General features: G+C 39.8%; 1 protein-coding gene across 3 annotated transcripts in view; it reads right to left on the bottom strand.

The window, feature by feature from the left end:
* Window positions 1–21110, bottom strand: part of LOC129732571 (zwei Ig domain protein zig-8-like) — an 801587-nt gene that overhangs the window by 54678 nt on the left and 725799 nt on the right. For all 3 annotated transcript variants that reach the window (XM_055693546.1, XM_055693545.1, XM_055693547.1), the window contains one exon: window positions 8303–8525. In XM_055693546.1, the coding sequence (XP_055549521.1) occupies window positions 8303–8525 (223 nt within the window). The remainder of the gene's footprint in view (window positions 1–8302; window positions 8526–21110) is intronic.

Genomic DNA, 21110 nt, shown 5'->3' with positions numbered 1-21110 from the left:
CGAATCAGTAGGTTTGGTGCCAAAGTCCGGAGAAAGGGATTTCCGTAAAATAGACTTTATTGCACACACTTCTACTCTACTAATGTGGCGGCAAAACAGCGGATGGTTTCATAGTTCTGGGGAAGTAGAAAGCCAGAGTCATCCGGTGGAGGCCCGTAGATGACTGTATTTGCGTGTTGGGGATTGAGGGCGCATTCTTCAAACACAGTTTAATCAATACCTATGCACCGACAAACGACGAATCCGATGACGTCAAAAATGAGTTCTTTGAAGAGCTGGAACGAACCTATAACGAGTGCCCCAAACACGATATGAAAATCGTTATCGTCGATGCTAACATGCAGGTTGGGTGAAAGGAATTCCTCCGTTCGGTCATTGGAAGGCATACCCTCCATTCGTCAACAAATGATACCGGCCTTAGGCTGATAAACTTTGCCGCGGTCAGAAGAACGACCATATGGAACTCTTTTTCTCCACGTTTAAATATTCGGAAACACACCTAGAGGCATTTAAATGGAGAAGCACGCTTCCAAATCGATCATGTACTGATTGACGATCAGCACTTTTCGGATGTTAGGGATGTGTTAGGGCTTACCGGGGTCCAAACAGTGACTCTGACCATTATCTCGTCGTTTGCGAGATCCGTGCACGGTTGTCAAACGTGCTGAAATGTCACACAGAGAGACCGATGCGTTTCAGCCTACATCGTTTGAAAGCTTATGGCGTGGAAGAAGAATACGTCAGGAAGCTGGATCAATGGATCGCAAAACAACAAAAGAAATGAGTGGAAGACATGAATGGGCTGAGAAGTAGTATTTACAGTCCGCGAGAGGGTGGTAAGTACGACGCGTCGTAGAAGTTGGCGGAACGGCGGGTTTCCGAGTGCCAGAGAGCGACGAACGAGAAGAACCGTGCCAGGAGTGGCATGCTTACTGTGAATACACGTTAGAACATAGAGAGATACAGGGAGGCAAGAGCTCCTGAAAACAGAGTCCACCGTCGCAGGAAGCGCGAGCACGAGAAGTAGGTGCTCGCCAGCGAAGAAGACAACTTTGCTCGGAGCTACGAACGGAGCTTTCATAAAACAGCCAACAGAGCCAGGAGCAGGAATTTCCCTGTGCCGATCATATGTAATGACAAGGACGGCAACCTACTTACGGATAAACCGATGGTTGCAGTCAAGTGGAAGTACTTCCAGGCAGCGTTGTTAAACTCGCTCGCAAAAAGCATGCGATACTCCAAGTGGCGTTCTCGCCGCTACCAAAATCTCACACTAGAGATACTCCTGTCGCACTGTTTCTCGTTCTCTTTTACTTTTTTCATTTCACACTACCAAGCGTTGCTGCTTGCGAGTTTTCTCGCACACACTCTCGCTCGTGTACTTTCCCACTCGCGTGTACCTCCCTTTCTCGCGAGCACAACCAGCGGAGGTGATTGTCAAGACCGTCAAGACGCATTATTAAGATACGGAGTGACAAGGCACGACGAAGCGGAGTGGCAAAAAGAATATTTCGACGAGTAGGCAGGGATGCCACATATACAGATTTATCAGTACTTATACAGATTTTTTGTGTGTTTTTCATACAGATATCTGGGGTGGCATTGCGCATTTCGTTTCGAGTAATTTTTGTTCGTTTCGACCACATTTGACATTGCCGATTTCGATTCGAGCTCGAAACGACTAGATGGCGTATTATTGCAGTTGATCTTCGAGCAAAACTGGCATTACGTAATAGTTTGATCGAGCATTTTTTAGCTCGAAAGTGATAAAAAATGGTTGATAAGTTGAAGACGTTCGTTTGTACTTAAGTTTGTTGACTAAAACATCAATAATTCCACTAAACATCTGTGGAGCGGAAAAACATTAATTCCACTAGCGAGTAGATTCAAAGTAGGGGCTAACTTTAACGGAGCAGGAATTGTACTAGTGCAGTTTGGAGGGAAATATTGTACTTAAAATAGGTTTGAGTGCTCCCCGCCTTATTCTGAAATGTTGACGAAACCATGAAAAAGAAATTTCTTTTGCATCAGAAAATAACTAACTTTGTTTCATTTAATGTAAGCCTAATTCTCATATCTTATTGTTTACGTCTTTGTATATTCCTAAAACCATTTTCATCACTAGAAGATCGTAGAAAAACATTCAAAGATTAATATTTTGTTTCAAGGACAAATCTTATTATAAACGTGAAAAATGCCAATCTCTAGGGGCAAGACACTATTGATATATGGCGGAATATTTCCAATACTACATATTACAAAGTATTTATCGTTGCATTATTAGGCGTCGGTGTGATGTCAATGTGTCGGATAAATAATAAATATCAAAATTCATCAACCGATATCGTATAATACTACCGAAATATTTTCATGAAAATAAAGTTGTCCAGCCCCTAGACAAATCTGACATTTATTTTCGAGTCAATGTTTGCTCGACATAAACTGCGATAAAATTGGGGTGTCGAAAATAATACGCAATACCAACTCCATCTCGAAACGAGTTTGATTTCTCTCGGTTCGAGTTATTCGAAGCGAAATGCGCAATGTCACCCCTGTATATACAAATTACAGATTTTCTAGAAATAGTACAGAACTATACAGTTTTTTTTTTTGGTTTTCATGAGGTCGCGAAATAAACTTTTCGATGTAGGTAGTTGAAAATCGAAAATAAACTCAAATGCTATTGAGCGTGTTGAAGTTTTCATTATATTTATATGTTACGCGTAAACGTGTGCATAAATGAGTCAATGAACAAACTATATTGCGTATTTTTTCTTCTAAGGGATATGTTCAGTTCAGAAAGGAGTGGCTATGTTATGCTTCTCGCTCGTTTAGCAACGCTGCTTTCAGGTCTTATTGAACAGTGAAGAGCAAAAGGAACAAAACAGGAACAGGATAAGGATTATGAATTACGAACAAGTTGCAGATCCACCAATACAAGAGGAGAGTAAAAAGACGATTAGTGAGCTAAAAAACGGCAAGGCCGCTAAGAAGGATGGTATCCCGTTTGAACCTCTAAAAGCGAGAATCATGCGGCTACAGTATGCGATACACCGGATCAAAATAAGGATCTGGGTGGATAAAAAATGCCGAGCGACTGGTCAGAAGTCCTCATATGCCACATCATAAAAAAGGGGCAACGACTGGATCCGTTGCCTTAACTCCGCATACAAAGTACTTCTGTTCTTCAGATTGAGACCGTTAAAGAAATCCTTTATCGACGAATACCAGGCAACGACGAGCGAACGTGCAATGGATTATTACGAAATCTTACATTGGTTTTAACGGACATTATTGATATCATCGGTATCGACCGTAGGACCGTGGAGGCCTTCAGGCCTTTCAAAAGGAAAACAGCGTGGTTGGGACTCATTAACAAATCTTCCAAAACAAAGCACATGGTAGCTGGTAGGGAGCGTGAAAGTTCCGTTGGTATTGGTGCTAAGGTGGGGATTGTTGGAAAACGATTTGAAGTAGTTCATGAATTCGTTTATCTTGGTACGCTTGTGACATGTGACAACGATATGAGCCGCGAAGTGAAACGAAGAGTTGCAGCTGCGAACAAGATCTTCTACGAATTACGCTAAGATCCCGTAGTTTGCAAACTCGCACTAAACTTGCGCTGCATAGGACGCTGATCCTACTGGTTGCTGTTACGTACATGAGGCATGGATGTTGAAGGAAGCTGATTGACGAATACTCGGAGTATTTAGGCGTTAAGTTTCGCGATCAATATTTGGCAGCAAATTGGCAGATAGAGTGTGGCGCAGACGCATGAATCACGAGTTGCTGACATAAAAAAAGTTATACACGCAAAAGTTGGATGGTGAGATTTTGTTCATATGCATATGAATCCACGTTTTTTTTTTTTTTTTTTTTTTTTCCAAACATGTAAATTTATTTAAACTATTTTAACAATTAACAATCACAAAAATTACAACTAAATTCCAAAACAGACTTTTTCCATATTTCATTTCCTTTGTCTTCTTCGATATCCTCCCTAACTTATTCTAATATTAACTTTTGGACCGATTACCCGCGGTGAGCTCGGGGTTAATAAAGCATTCGTACATGTTTACGTGTATCCATCATCATTCATATATTAACATTCATACCAAAATATTCAAGCGCACTCACATAAAAGGAAAGGGGATTTATTCTAACTTAGACTACTCAACTGGTTGTTAGGCACCGTTTACCCGCGGTATCTCGGGGTCGTTAGGGACCATCCATTAATGATGTCACGCGTTTAGGGGGGGGGGGGGGGGTTTCAATTATTGTTACATCTTGTGACATATGGGGGAGGGGGGGGGTTAGCTTGAGTGTGACATCACATTTAAACTCAAAAAAAAAAAAAAAAAAAAAAGTTCAACTCAGAACTATTTATGATATTTGCATCATTCATTTATAGTTCTACGAACCCTTTTTTTGCTTAAGATTTGCTCTAGATAACATAAATGACAATTTTTTTTCACGTTAAAAAGCATAATGTTCGTTAATTCTGTTTTACCGTGCATGTTCGTTTATGAATGACAGCGCAATTTCATTAATTTTTAGTGTCTCTCAATCCAATCAATAAATACAAAACTTGTGATAAATCGTAAATAAAAATGCTTGGCTAATGTAACATGTGAAGAGGATTTAGATTGCGAATTGATTAAAGAAGAGGAGCTTAATATTGATGGTCTTTCAAAAATCAGCAATGATGCTGCAGTTACTGTCTCGGCTTTCTATGTCGTCGATATGCGACTCCATCAACAGCATCCTTGGACTTTGAACTAAACGTTTTCTAGTTATCTTCTATGATCTTCTGTTCCTTTCAGTTTCAGCTTTCCTCTCAGTGAAATCGTTCTTATTAAGAAAAAATGCATTTCTAACAAATTTCTCGATTTTCAATCAATTAATATCAAAAAAGGGGGAGGGAGGGTGTTTAAAAACGTGACGTAAGTAAGGGGGGGGGGGTCAAGGGAGCTGTGAAGCTTGTGACAAGGGGGAGGGAGGGAGGTATTTTTTTCCAAATTTTGCGTGACATCATTAATGGATCGTCCCTTACTGGCACCAGCGTCACTAACTTGTGTGGGGAAACATGAATCGCTGAAGGTTGTTTTGGCTGCAGAATATTATTAGAAATGAGCAAGTCGTACATATGAACCGGTGCACGAAAATGAAGCACGATTTTTCGAGCGCACCAAAATGATCGTTCGCCCGAAACTGAAGTTTACCGGAACATCATGATTCTTGTGTATGTGATATATATTCTGATTTCAGTCTATATCAATGTATTCGCAGTACAACTGTGGCGTTATGCATTTCACAGATTTATTGTGCGATTTCAGTGCAAAATTTGTGCGAATCGGGAAGACACATTGATTGTACAAGACTAGATTGAATTTTGCGTGTACAGTGGAGCAGGTTTCGGGGGCTGGACATGTAGACAGAATACCTGACGAGAGAGACCGTTGACTCCGTGGTAGGCCTCGCCTCCGGTGGATAAGCACGGTGGAAGAAAATGCATGATCTGCTGGTGTACAAAGCGAATGGAGAACGGCTGCCTAAGTTAGAAGAAGCAGGATATCCCCAATTCCGTCGGCGTGAGACCGGTAAACGGTCCGTCGGCTAACAAAGTAAACTATGTACTTTTCAGGCTCATTGGTAAGTCTCCGCCTTAATTGGAGCATGTTTTGCTTGCCCTTGGTCGCAGGTGTGTAGTAGTTGATTTATGATTCATGGACGATACAAAATTGTGGAAATTGTGGATTTTTGTCACGTCATCTTGCTCGGTAGACGTTTTTTAAAGCACCTGGGTGTGACTCATCGGATAGGGTTTACTCAAAATTGCGTTGCCAACTTAGGTTCCACAGCGAACAGGATGCTGATCCTTCCGGTGGCGCTTCATGGACATGAATCGTTGATGTGAAAGTAAGCTTTTTGTCGAGCGCTTGGGGTTTCGAGCGTGGAATCCTTTGATCAATACTTGGTGGTAAACAAGTAAATAGAGTGTGACGCAGGCGTATAAATCACAATCTGTGCAAAGTATACTCAAGCTGATAAAATAAGGATGCAGGTTACAGAGAATAGGCCACGTAGCACGTATGGCGGATGAACGACCAGTAAAGATAAGACTCAGCAGAGACCCGGATAGAGGCCGACAACTTCGAGGCAAACCCCGCACGCATTGGACGTGTGCTGTCGGCGAGGGTGTCTGGAGAATGGCTAAGCGACTATCGGATCATCCTCGTATAAAAAAAAATAGTTCTATTCTACTGTAACTATAAATCAAGAATTGGCGTGTAAAGTAAACACGCTCTGCTAATAAGAAATGTCGTGCTTACATAAGTTAATTTTCTCGTGGCACATTTTTACTTCACTTGAGAACAACGCTTTCATTTCCAGGTATTGTTTATTTTTTCAATGTGTAAAAATAGATTGTTGATTGACAGCTGAAGCGTTCTCCATTATGTATTGCATTTGTGTTTTCATAGTTTTGTTATAACGTTGGGTACAGACTTCACTTCGTGTGCTGACTATGCCCCCTATAACCGCAATAATCGCTGGTGAAATTCTTATTGATCGGTTTAGTGGTAAAAACACATACGATTTTATATATAAAGGTACGTGCAAGTGTTATTTATGACCAATCATGAAGCACGCATACAAATTTTGCTGTTTTTCCATCGCAAGCTCGTGATTGTCAAAAATACGAGATTAATAGGTATACTTAAATTGCCTTTTAACAAATTGGATATTTCAACACTCCAGTTCGACGATAAATCAATCAGTATGCCATCGCGGGAGATTGGATTTTAATCATCTGGTTTGATTCACATCTGCTGTATTTTAGAGATCGATTCTAGCTACCGGATTCTAGCTACCGGTTTGAAGTATGAGTTTTTTTATGTAAATTTGAGATTAGAAGGAGAGCAAAATAAATGCTCTATACTGCATAGAAGAAAGCCAGCGTGCAGTTTTTGTGCACAATTAATTAGCACAATTTTGAGCCCTTCATGAAACTGTTTTTTGTGGTAGGTTACATAACACAATAACACAAAAACGTCAAGAATTGCTGAAATTTCAACTTTTTCCAACACTTTTTCACCACTTGGAGATCGAGGAGTCAACAGATTTGATCAAACAAAAATGGAATTATCGTTTTTTCACTATTTCTGAAAACTATGAACATTTATATCAGATGTGAAAGTCCTTGTGCACCTAGCGGCCTGGTTTCAGCGAGGATCACTAACTTACAACTTTGTCGGAAACTGCGACATCTTAGCGTCAAAACTAGGGCTAATTTAAACATCTAAATAATTACACCAGTAAACAATGTGAAAGAGCGTTATTATTTTTTTCCTGCCAGATTTTAGTTTTGTCCCAATGTGAATTAAATGCAGCTGTGATTTACCAACGAGCCTGTTGATGTGCGCTAATGTAGCGCCATTGTACAGCAGGGAATTTTCTCATTAATCAGGGTGTGATGGTTGTTGATTTCAAATAATTTAGCACTAACAGTGGATACATTCGTCAGGACGAAACAATACACAATGACAGTGTCGGTCGATTTCACACATCGACTGCTCCAGATCTAGTTGGACGCGTATTAGACGAATAGCCCGTTCTATGTATGTCATCCTGTTTGTGCACGAATAATGATATGCAATAGCAGATAAAACACATGATATTGTTGGAATTGAATTCAAAACTGATGACATCGCTTTGTGCGTTGATGATATTAATTAAGCTTGAGTGATTTTGGGTGCATCTGGAATATTTAAAGAGCGTGCGTATGTTTGAAGGATTCGGCTGATTTTATTGAACGCAATATTCATTTCCTAACTTTGTTCTCTATAATTATGCAATATCATGATCTGCATTCGGTTTACCTCATTCAACTACTCAATTTAAATAATTACTGCTCGAGCCCGGCTGGATGAGCGTGGAAGGAAAATTACCACTCATTGTAACAAGCGCGATAATTTCGTACCGAATTACACTTGCAGTACTCCATTTTCAGTTCATCCATCAGCGTTGTTTCCACAGCGTAAAACCAACCGTACGAGCAGTGTAATTAATTTCAAACGTTCACGCGGCAGAAATTTGCAATTACCAGCGCAAGTTCGCACGCATGTGATATCAAGAAAGATGGGAGCGCGTGAAGAATGTCGGTAATATATTTTCAACTCGGTTTATATATAGGGGTTGGGAATGGTTTATTATCAGCCAACAATTTTGGGCTTTCGGGCTAGTAAAAATGGGACACTCGTTATTATCTGGAGAGAACAACGATACATCATACCGCACTTACCTATTACGTTCAGATGTACGAAATGGCTCATGTGCGGCGTTGTCGAGATCTGACACTCGTAGATGCCCGAGTCTCGGTGCTGCGGATACTTGATCTGCAGGCTCCAGTCTTCTGTGTGGGGATGATGTATCGCCCGGAATCGCTGATCGGAGGTGTACGTGTATCGGCCGACGGTAAGCAAGTGGATGTCCCGGTGCCGCACCCAGGACACTTGCAGCAGCATCTGAAAGAAAGGCGAAAGAGAGCAACAGCGGTCAGAAGTGTGCCATCAGGGTTGAACATAATAAACATCGGTGCACGTGGCCGAGGGCAGATGAAATTTATGTAAGCTACATGATGTCATTAGGGTTACCACTGCGATGATGGTGCGCTCATAAAAAGTAGCAATTTTTTGAGTTGTCGGCAGTGGATAAATGGCTACATTCTGGGAGACGTAAAATCCTGATGGTCAAGTAAGTAAATTGTTTCATAGGCTTCATTGAGTGGCTTTTTGTAATTATTATGGTTTTCAAACCTAAATGTTTTTATTGTGGCGAAAGCTTGTTTTCATCGTACTATATTTGTTGCGATCCACGCTAAAATGGAACAAGCTCGCAATTATTTCCATGTTTTCGTCGCATACAGCTTTGTTTCTGCCCCACGTGACTTTTCGCAGTCCAAGCAACGGATATGTTTTGGAGCAGCCAAATTTATCTATATCCATCGGTTATCAGATGCAATGAGCAATCTAACCAACTGTCTAGTTTGTTAGCCCCCTGCTGGAAGCAACCCAAAACGGTTCTAGCTGTTCAATTGCCATCCATATTGCTGTGTGTCGGCTAGCGACTGAGTCTCAGTCATACGTTTGGAAGATGAGAATACTGAAACATGCCGTGTGCATGCTTAGCTTAGATATCTATGTGCATACAACTGCGCTCAGACAGAGCTGCACGTATTCCCACTCTCCTCGACTGCAGATAATAAAACAATTTGGAAAATGTGGCACATATAAATCATCTAGCTTCAATCAGGACTCGGTGATATGATAAAGCATCGTCCTGGGAGTGAATGATATTTCGTGACCTAATATTACAGACAGGAATTGGTTTGCCAATGTATACATATGCTAAACGACATTACATGACGTATATTCGATTTTATTTGAAAGGTTCCATAACATAAGATAATAACACAAACTCAAAAATAGTGATTAATCGGTATAAAATTGCAGTGCCATATGATTGTGTGAATCGAAAGCGATAAATTTACGGCCTGTCGTTACCTAAACTACAGTTTGTGACGTTATTTCAACTATAAATATATCAACTAAGACTTTGGAATGAATGACAGAAAACATTTCGCATCTGCTCATAGCTAAATATAACGTTTAAAATGTCCACTGGTAATTTCGAAAACCGTGTGAATACAGACGATAAAAAAAACGAGTCGAACCCACCAAAGCTTCCCGCCGGTAATAAAAACCCTCACATATATACGCAGAAAATAATTAAAACATTAAAATCCGCTTACGCAAACCATTATTTCTGTGCTGCCACCATTTACCAGCCAGTGACCAATCGTCGACTGTTCAGGGGGCGCTTTAGCAAGGCACACGTATTGCTGAGTCAAACGAACAGTAGCATATTTTGAACCAAAAAAAAGTAAACTAATAATATTCATCTAAGCCAATTAGCAGCAGTAGAAATGGGAAATGGTTTGCAACTCGTTAGGTTCGAAAAAAAAGTATGTGGGCGCATGGTTGTTTATATGTCTTGCACTACCAGGCGGCTCCATCAATTTACATCCCATTAAAACTTATATTTTTTTAATGAATTTCGCATATGTATTTGCTATGGTAAAATGCACATTTGGAATTTTCTCATTCCTCTCCAAATAGTATAAGGTAATAAAGAATGATGGAACCGATTTAGACTTTTTTCAATACACCGATTTTCATGTCACGTTTTCTCCACAAGTAATCAAAAAAAAAACATTTTTCGAAACAATGTATCTTACTAGTTTACTGATATAATAGTTTTCAGCAAAATTGATGTAGATTTGTTTAAATATATCGTTTTTTTTCCTAATCGTAACATTTGTTTTAAGACCGGAATACCACAATCGAACGATTCTTCTTCTGACGGATTTCGCGCCAACTCGACTGAGTAGGCACCCCCTCAGAAGTTAATATAACTTTGCGGGTCTGTAGACTCTACTGAACTGAGTAATTTTTAATACTCTATTTTAGAATTTTTTTAGACTTGCATTTGAATCGTTAGAATAAGATGCATCTTAATATAATAATGACGAGAGAACTGGAAGGTGGTCAAGGATTTTCATACAAAGAATTGAATAAGTTTAATTCAAACACAATGCAAAAAATTGATTTTAAAAAGCGGTCATCTTAGATTTTTTTAACTTTATTATTCTAAAATATGAAACTGTTATCTCATATTCTCCTAAACATTTCGAAATGAACGCTTCTTAAGGGAAATAAAAATTTCTTGCAAACAATTTTTCACCTTTATAAAGCATTTTTCAGTATTTCATCATGAAATGTTTCATTTTCCTTCATTATTCGGTCATCATTCCGTTATGTAGTTATGGAAAGCATGTACAATATAAAAAACTCAAACTAATCCACCTAGCGGTCAGACCCAGACTTTCTCATTCAAACTTATTACACTGTGCTACAAATAAAAAAAAAAAAAGAAAGGACTTCTGAAGTGATCTAGTGTAGGTTGTAGGTCTTGTTGAGTGTAAAATTCCCTCATACTAGAAATTTTCCAAACACCCCTAAAATTTAAAGTTATGATCAACATACGTTTTTTAAGACCTCAGCACGTACAATTTTTTTTAACTCAGTCATTTATCAACCGATATTCAATATTTTGGCAGTTTTAGAAAGACAATGAATAGAGCTTACAAAATAAATAAAGGTTTGCACTAATATCAATAAAACATGTTGAGTTTTTTGAGTTTGAATCTTATTTTTTAGACTGTCACAAACAATTTTTCAAATCAATTTTATATTTGTCGTCTTTTTTTGTCAGCAAAATACCACAAATACAATAAAAATTTGAAAGTATATTCAATTTCGAACCAAATGAAATTAGTTTTGTGAAATTCGGTTGATTATTGTTATATATTTTTAAGAAATGCAGAGTTTTTGGCTTCTATCGCACAATTATTTCACGTTGCTACAAATGATGAAAAAATGCAAAAGCTTCTGATGTGACTAAGTGTGGGTTGTAGCTTTGGTCGAGTGTTACTTGCGCGTTCATTTGAAGTTTTTTAAATACCAATTCAAATTTAAGTTGAAGTCAAAACTTAGAGTTTTTAGACCTTAACTCACATTTAATTCGGTTATTTTCCAACCGATTTTTTTTATTTTGACTGTTCTGGCAAGATGAAAACTAGAACTATCTGAACATATTGTTCGTGCCGAAATTCCCGCCTCAGCTGGACATTATTGTCATCCGTGAGTGACCAGCTGAGGACCAAGCGACGCTAGTTTGCGCGCGCTTATTTTAAGCTTTGTTCTGGCTCGACAATGCTGCCGTCCGAGAGGCAGCCTATAAAAGCGCTCTTCACAGCAGTGCCAGTGTTAGTCATTTTCAGTGAGTCGATAAACGTACGGCGGCAGCGCCGGTACGCTGCCCCGTTGTAAATATTGTACCGTCTTAAAAAAATGTACAGTAAGCTAAGTGAATATGTGCGTTGCGTTCGTTCTGTGAAAGAAAACTTTTCCCTGGGCCTTGATTGCCCATCGTGATGCCAAAGGGCAAAATTAGAACACAACGTAGGGCCGTGCGCGATCACATATGAATATGTCAACGCAATATTCGCAATTTTTCACACACTTTTGTAATGAAAAAGCTTCAATTGTTGTAGAATTTGGAAAGCTCTTTGAGGTGCCAAACGAAAACAATCGGTATTGTTGATGGAAATCGATGAAATACGATTATAATGGAAATCATCAAATCATATCTCAGCGAAATTATTACAGATTTGCATAAACAACACTAGTTGTTTTCGTTTGTCACCAAATGTACTTTTTAAATTCCACAGCAATCAAAGCTCGTTCATCACAAAAATGTATGAAAATTGCGAAAAGAGTTAAAAAAATTTGAAAAGAAAAAAATCACCTTACCTTATTTCAAACTGTTTATCACACAGAGGTAAACTTTTTGGACATGTTTATATGTTTTAAAATTTTTATTTTTCACCCTTCCAAAACAGCCAAAATATAAAAATCAGTTGAAAAATTACCGAATTAAACATAAAAATGTGAGCTAAGGTAGAAAAACTGAGTTTTGACCATAACTAATAATTTTTGGGGTGTTTGAAAAACTTCAAGTGAACGCTCAAGTAATACTTGACTAGACTTTCGTAAAAGATATATAACTTAACCAAAAATCAACCGATTTCCACAAAACTTCTTTTATTTGATTCGTCAAACTACTTTCAAAGTTCCAGTGTATTTGTTATGTTTTCATTACAAAGCTAGATGGCGAATTTCAAATTCAGTTGAAAAAGTGAAAAAGTCTAAAATATTAGATTTAAACTCATATAACTCAACACATTTATTGATATTATTAAAAACCTATATATAGTTTAAAAGCTCTATTTATCTTTTTTTAAACAACTTTATACTTAAAAATCGTTTGATAATGACTGAGTTAAAGAAAATTATATGCGCTAAGATCCAAAAACAGTATTTTGACCATAACTTCAGAATTTGAGGGTGTTTGGAAAATTTCTAGTATAGGCAAATGTAACACTCAACAATACCTATCACCTACACTAGGTCACTTAGGAAATTCTCAATCGCTATAGCACAGTGTGATTTGTTTAAATAGATTTATACGAACACTTCTATTTCTAGAAAAAAATACACCTTGATAATATTTACTAGATTTGAAACTATACCGAACATTTAAAATATAACATTCAAAAACATATGAATTCATTAACACATGCAAATAACATAAAATAAATATGTTTCAAAAGTATGACGCGAGATTTCATTTAATCGTGGTATAATCGAAATGTCACTGTACCCGTATTTTGGTTGGACTCGATTATATATAGACTCGATTATATATCATTCGATAAAATATCATTTTAAATAGTGTATCTCAAACAATAGGTTGTTTTCGTCACATAAATTAAACACGAAAGAATTTCTGATCTGTTGATGCCAACCCTCGGTAACTTGATTATACATGACGGAAATATAAGCGCCCAAAACCTGACCACTTTCCCCTGGTTTTCCCTGGTTGAATTACTAGATTTTCAAATTCAGGTACCTAACTTTCAGAAAACTAAATCTTGGCTCAGTGTAACGTACCACATATGCTGCAGAATCATGGCTACTTGAAGAAAATCTTAGTGCTCATCCAACAACAAACCACTCAACAAGACCATGCAAGTTTTAAATTGGATTTAATATCAGCTCGCAGTCGGCAGCGAGGATGAAAAATTACGTTGCTGAAAAAAAATAAGTGAAAAAAAAGGAAGAAAAATAAGTGAAAAAAAGTTAAAATTGTATAACTTGCTTTAATATTCGATGTTTAAAACACTATTCAGTAGTACAGATCGTACTTATTTATTGATGGCTTTCCTGCCTGGTCGAAATTATGCTTACGATCGTAATGAGAGGATTGAACCGACCGCAATTCAACAATTTTTATGATAATAGTAATGCTTTGACACCGTGAGCTAAAACAAAACGTTTCGAATATAAACAATTGATTTTTAAATAAATCAACGATGGAGATTGTTAAAAAAGGTTGATCGAACACAAATGTGTACTTAGCATGTAAGGTAGTCTCTTCAAATATCCAAGTGTTCGTCAAAATCATTATCATAAAATAAAATTTTTTTTTATTAGTTAACTTAAAATGGGATAAGTTGTGTTTCCGGGTAATATCCGGTTGAACTGTAGGCTCAGTGTACGTGGTTTCCACTATTTAAGTGGTTTCTAGCAAAAAAGCAAGGATCCAATGATCCTAATTCAGCAGTTTCAGTTCAAAGTGAACTGTGCTATTACAATCAAAATTGTTTTTGGTGCGTGGGGGGCTTACAGTCAGTTGAGCTTGCTCCGGACCGTCAGTGAATAATTTAGGTAGTCGTTGAACTTGATTGAAATTGGATCTTAACTGACAGCAAAAAGTGAGGTTTTCACGAAACAGCTGTTGGTGAATGGTGGAAACAGAGTTTAGCACCACATGCTCTAATTCATGCAATCCGCACAAATTGCTTCGGAAGCATCAAGCAACGTCCACCATCTTTGAACAAAGCTTTTGTCTGTAAAAGCTCAGCTTTATGAGCCCAGTTCGTAGTGAGTACCATCCATTCACTGGTGAGTGACTCATCGCGTATTTATATTCTCTTAGCCGATAAGGTGCGTAGCATTCTCTTCATTAATTATAACTAAATTACCAACCTACAAGCTACTCAACCTTTTCCCTCATTACGTGGTCGGCCTTTGCCGATCATGGCTTCCGGGTCGCAAAATTTCCACGACCCCGGTGGGGGAATTGAAACTATGATCGACAACTCGTTTACGGGTCGAACCATTCCTAGTTGGATGGACCCAAATAATATGAACGGAGCTCTCACAGTTCTTTGTCTTGAACCCGAGAGCGGCTCACTGCCACAGAATCCATTTTTGATGAGAGCTTCGGTTGAACAAGCTATCAGTGGCAAAATTGTTGGTGCATTTATAGAGAATCGTGGGGCATCTTACGCTCTCAAGGTTCGAAACACATGCCAAATCGAACGTCTTCTCGAACTTAGGTCTCTCTTAGATGGAAAGAAAATCAAAATCAGCCGCCATCCTAATCTTAACCGAGTAAGATGCGTTGTTAACTGTCGCGAAGTCTCTGATCTTACAGAAAACGAACTTGCGGAATATCTTAAACCCTATGGTGTCCAAGAAGTTAAAAAGATAACTCGAAAAAGTAGCAACGGAATCGAACCTGCTAACACAATGATTTTAACGATTGAAGGGACTGTCGTTCCGGAATATATTGAATTTGGTTGGGTAAAACCAGGCCCTATAATCCCTCGCCAATGGTTTGTTACAAATGTTGGTCGTTCGGCCACACCCGTCTTCGCTGCCAACAGGCTGACTCCATATGTGGAAATTGCTCTGAAAAACATACTATGAGTCCTGAAAATACGTGCATCGCCCCAGCCTTCTGTTCTCGATGCAATCGGCGTCCCATTCGTTGTCGAGTAAGAAATGTCCTTGCTATGTCAAAGAAAATGAAATACAACACCTCAGAATAGATTCTGGCATCTCTTACCCGGCAGCAAGAAAGCTTTACGAAAGTCGTTACAGCTCTCGTTCTTTCGCTAGTGTCACAAACTTTGGTAAAAATGAAGAAATCCGCGGCCTTATCTCTGAGCTGGAAAAAATGCGAAATGAGATGGCTGACAAAGACCTTCGAATCAAACAACTCGAATCTGCCTCTATCCGAACAAGGCTGGGTACCGTCCAAAAGCACGGTACCATTGAAGACCTTGTAGCGGAAGTCAGATCGCTAAAAGACGCCTCTGCAGTCAAGGATAAGGAAATTGCAATCCTGCGAAAAATTCTCTCGAGCAATACTGAAACTGCCAAACAAACAAACACCCAAGATCAACCCCTTAGTCTTTCCAACAGTAACTCAACGGCTCCAAAACAGCAAAGAAAGTCAAAAAAATCCGAAGTTCCAATCCACAATACCCCCAATACTCGAAGCCAAAAGCCTGACAGAACATCAAAGAACGATGGTCCGCAGAATTCCCCAAATCCTGAACAATACAAAAATAAAAGAAACGCTGACATCGACACCAAGCCAAACAAAATAAAAATATCCCGCCCGTTGAGTGGATCTTTTTCACCCGAAATTTTCTCCGATACATCAGAAGACAATTCAAAAACAGGTAGCCAAAACAACGAAAATGAGCCCATGGAAGATATATCTGATTAATCTTTGATCGATTCATCATCACGTGGAAGATTTTTATTACATTTCTGTATCAAAACATCAAAATCCCTCCCCATCTTATCTTCAATGGATATAACACCTTTCAAACCCCCCTGTTCTCCAAACTCAGAAGCTTCCACTTCTTACCACCCGGTCGAAATAACAGAGAACAACCAACACTTTTACGCAGGTCCATTACCCTCTCTGCCCGCTGAGAGGTCTTCGCCGAGCCTGTCCACGGGTGGAGCTCTGGTGGGCTCTGCAACAAGCCAAACATCGATTATGAACTCTGAAGGCCCATCAACCTTATACTTATCTCCAAATAGACAGGCAATAGACACTCAATTTCGACAAACCACTCGAAGACTTTTTCCGATGACTCCTTTAGCAACATTTTTATTGACGATAAAATTTTTGCTTTGCAATGGAATATAAACGGTTTGACCAACCAATGGAACGACTTGCAGTTCCTAACGGCCAACAACCCTACTGTACTTGCTATTCAGGAAACACATCTTAAAAGAAATCACGACCCAACAACTTGGGCTGGTAGCCGATATTAATGGTTGCACAAATTTGGTCAAAACTGCTACCAATCAGTGGCATTGGCCATTCATAATGACGAACCACATGACGTTAACACGATAGACAGCACACTGTTGGCTGTTGCAGCTCAACTTAAAGGCTCTTTTACAGTTACCGTTGTAAGTATCTACCTGCCCAAAAGAGGTATCAATAATGCTCAAAGGCAACTAACCGATCTGATTAAACAGCTTCCCAAACCTTACGTGATTCTCGGTGACTTCAACGCACACCATAGTGTTTGGGTTCTAACAGGGACAATGGAAGAGGAATCATAATTAAAGAGTTCGTTGAGGACAACGGCTGCGTCATTCTTAATGATGGATCCAATACTTTTCTCAGGGGGTCGATAAGGTCCGCCATTGACCTATCGATTTCATCCGCTGAAATTATATCAAAAATCACCTGGCAATCTAACAATGACACTTACGGTAGTGACCATTTTCCCATAATCTTGAAACTCAAAAGTCCCCCTCCCACAACAACGCGCCGTCAACGATGGAAGTATGAAAATGCTGATTGGGATAATTTTGCAATCAGCATTGACAATGCCATCACACCAGGCGGAGTCTTATCTCTTGAAAAGTTAACGGCAATAATATTGCAAGCTGCCAACGAACATATACCCCGTACCTCGAAAATACCAGGTAAAAAGCCTGTTCATTGGTGGAACCCACAGGTAGAAAAAGCTATTCGAAACAGAAGGAAAAAGTTACGCAAACTCAAGAAAACCTCCTCCAATCATTCACTTTTGACTGAGAGAGTAACAGCATTCAAAAATGCTCGTAATGAATGTAGATCTGTAATTAAAAATGCCAAAATCACAAGCTGGGAAAATTTTCTCTATGGCATCGACACAAGTGTTTCAATTTCTGACACTTGGCGTCGTATTAACTCGCAAGCTGGTAAAAGGCGACAGAAAGGGATGTCCCTTACTAGAGAAGATGGAACCCTCACTAGTTCGCCAGTTGAAGTTGCCGATATCTTAGCGAATTTATTCGAAGATTTATCCTCTGACGATAGTTATTCCCTTAACTTTTTAAGAAAAAAAGTTTCCACAGAAGCTCATATAATTGATTTTAAATGAGAATGATAACAATGATAGAGATTAAAACAAACAATTTTCAATGATGGAACTTCTATAAGCGCTAAGCAGCGTGAAAGGGAAATCCGCTGGGCCAGATAACATTGGTTACCCGATGTTACGCAATCTATCACTGAAAGGCAAGGTTGCTCTGCTACAAACTATTAACGAATTATAGTCCAATGGGGTGTACCCCGCTGAATGGCGCCGTAGCATAATTGTCCCCTTACCTAAACCGTGGAAATCTTCCCACATCGCCTCCGACTATCGTCCTATCAGCCTGACCAGTTGAATGGCTAAAATAGCAGAAAAAATGATCAACAGGCGACTTGTATCCTTCTTGGAAAGTAACGAGCTTCTTGATCACCGACAATTTGCTTTCCGTCGGGGAAAGGGTACTGGTACATATTTCACAGCTCTTGGCAGTATTATTGATCAAGCATTACAAGACGGAGATCACGTCGACATTGCTGCTCTAGACTTGAACAAAGCATATAACAGGGTTTGGAAACATCGGGTTCTTGAAAAACTCTATAACCATGGGCTGAGGGGAAACATGGGAAAGTTTATCCAGGGGTTTCTAGGAGATAGAACTTTCTAAGTTGCTGTGGGAGGGTCACTGTCTCCTACCAAAATCGAAAAGAAAGGAGTGCCTCAGGGTGCTGTACTGGCTGTCACACTCTTTCTTGTTGCCATCAACGATATTTTCGACATTCTCACTGCTGGAGTTTACCCGTTGGTTTATGCCGATGACATTGTCCTTGTGGTAACAGGAAAAAGTACCTACAGAATTCGGAAAAAACTTCAGACCAGCATTAAAGTTATCGACAAATGGGCCTCAAGCGTCGGATTCCAATTAAGCCTTGAAAAATGCTGCTTCAGTCATATTTGCCTGAAAAGCACCATCCGTGGAGGCGAACTATCACCATTAGAGATACCAAACTTACTTACCGCAAAAATATTAAAATCTTGGGAATCACTTTGGACAGAAAGTTCAACTTTGAACCGTACTTTAAAATACTTAAAAAAGAGGTCAAAACTAGATCTAAACTAATTAAATCTTGACAATGACCTGGCGCACGGCTCTAACCAGTGTTTCTCCACCGTATTCCAGCAGCTCGCTGGGTAGTTGGTCAAATCCAGCAGATTTATTGTTTTTTAGCCAATCTCCTTCTCCACCTTTAGGCAATCGGGGGCTGGTATCCTGTTGCCTTGTGCTCGTGCACCAAGATCAACTACCACACCGTCCTCGCGCTCTATTGCATCGTCTTTCAGATGCTCATCAAACCTCGTGGAGATGGGGTTGGGAATTGCTAAACAGAGGTGGAGAACCAGAAAAGAATACTGGTGGTTTCTGTTTCACTGTACAAAGCAAATTTTTTTCTGGTTTTCACGATTTTCTTTAGTAAGCAAGCAATCCAATCAGTCTCATTCAATAAGTATTTAAGAAGTATTTGGATAGATGGTTGAGGCAATACGAAAGAAACATGAATTGGAATAAGTAAGAAAACACTGTTTATTAAAGTTTCATAACCCTTTTGCTGGAGCCCGTTGAAAAGTGGGATTACATACAAGCTTCACTGTCTTCGTCCAAGTTTGGCAGATCCCTTGTCTATCCTTTTTAACTCATCTCCAGTTTCAGTCGACAACCAAAGCATGCCCAACAGTGTCTTATCGGTTATCAAGTTATCTTTCGTCGTTGCACATGACAGAGATTGGCAATCTGGTTCTTGATTCCTTCATAGTCGTGCCTCTGCAAGAGATCGTTCCCGTTAGTAGTACTCTTTTCGACCGCTCTATCCTTCTGGTACCTCTCCTTCATCTGGCGTGACACATGATTTACTGCCACCATCGTATGAGCCCGGGTGCGGTTTTTCTCGCCTGTCTTCTCTTGACATTCTGCATCAAATTACGTGGTGCACTTCTTGCCCAACACCTCTCGCGCACTATTGCTGGTCGTATTATAATATAATACCCATCGTTTTTCAGCCTCTATGTGTCACCATGCTTGCGGAAATACCAATATTTAAGCAAACTGAAAGCCGTTTATGATCATTGTCTCAATCATATTCTTTCAAAAAGTTTCCATAACGTACGAATTATTACCGCCTCATTCACTGGATACCCCTTCTGTATTGCAATATTTCTAATAGCATCTTTATTGTGCATAGGTGAGCTCGTTATCTCAAGGTTACGCTTTCGAGTTCGCTTTCACATGCGACATGAATGTGAATCTTAGTAGAACTGTTCGGTGTCAGAGGGACTTTGACGCATGGGTTTATTCTCAGGCTTTCTCTCTTCCCTCACACCAATTTTCAGAAGTCACACACAATACTTCCCCATGCAATTATAATTGCCGATACTTGGCAGGATAAGACTCGGTAAAGAAGAGCAGTACCTTACCTTACCAATCAGACGTGGTGCCTCGTGATGTATCAAGCAGTTGTCGCCATGTTGCTCAGTTCTGGGCTGTGTTTCGCCAGCATCACCTGCAAGATCTAGTCGAGCCATCGTGCACGTTGTGCCCTCTATTTCTGGAGCCGGCAGGATTGCTGAAGAGAAATGATTTCACAGGATTGTCGTCCGGTATCCTTACGGCGTAACCGGTCCACTGCAACCTATTCACTTACACCAGGTGTGCACTCGTCTGGCAGTTTTTCTCCTCCCAAATCCGATGACCCATTGTAGCGCTTCAACAAGCGCCTCTCCCCGATATTTAAAGAGCTCTCTTGGCAGTCCGTCCTTGTCTGCGGCTTTGTTGTTCTTCAGCTTACCGATCTCATAGAGATCTTCATGAACATCGGAGGCTGGTACTCGGTCATCTGCTGCTGGTGCTTCTAGGCCAGTTCCTGCTCCGCTTCTGTTTGCTGTATCGCCATTCAGGTGTTCATCAAAGTGATCCTTGCACCTGTCGACCACCCCGCTAGCATCCGTGAGAAGGTTCCCATCCGCGTCGTTGCACATGTCGGCTTGCGGCACATAGACTATGCGCGACTGGTTTACTATCTCATAGAACTTCCGCGTAATTGGCACGGTACAATTGCTCCAGCTCCTCATATTCACAATCCTCTTGCTGGCGCTGCTTTTGTCTGAGAATCTTGGTCTTGTCGTTTCGTGTCCGTTTGTAATTGCCCTTGTTCTCTCTCGTTGATCTGCCCAGGTATATCGTCTAGGTCCGGTT

This window comes from Wyeomyia smithii, chromosome 3 (assembly GCF_029784165.1).
Source record: "Wyeomyia smithii strain HCP4-BCI-WySm-NY-G18 chromosome 3, ASM2978416v1, whole genome shotgun sequence".
Classification (NCBI taxonomy): Eukaryota; Metazoa; Arthropoda; class Insecta; order Diptera; family Culicidae; genus Wyeomyia; species Wyeomyia smithii.
The sequence above is the reverse complement of the archived record's forward strand: the minus strand, read 5'-3'. Positions and strand labels throughout refer to the sequence as shown.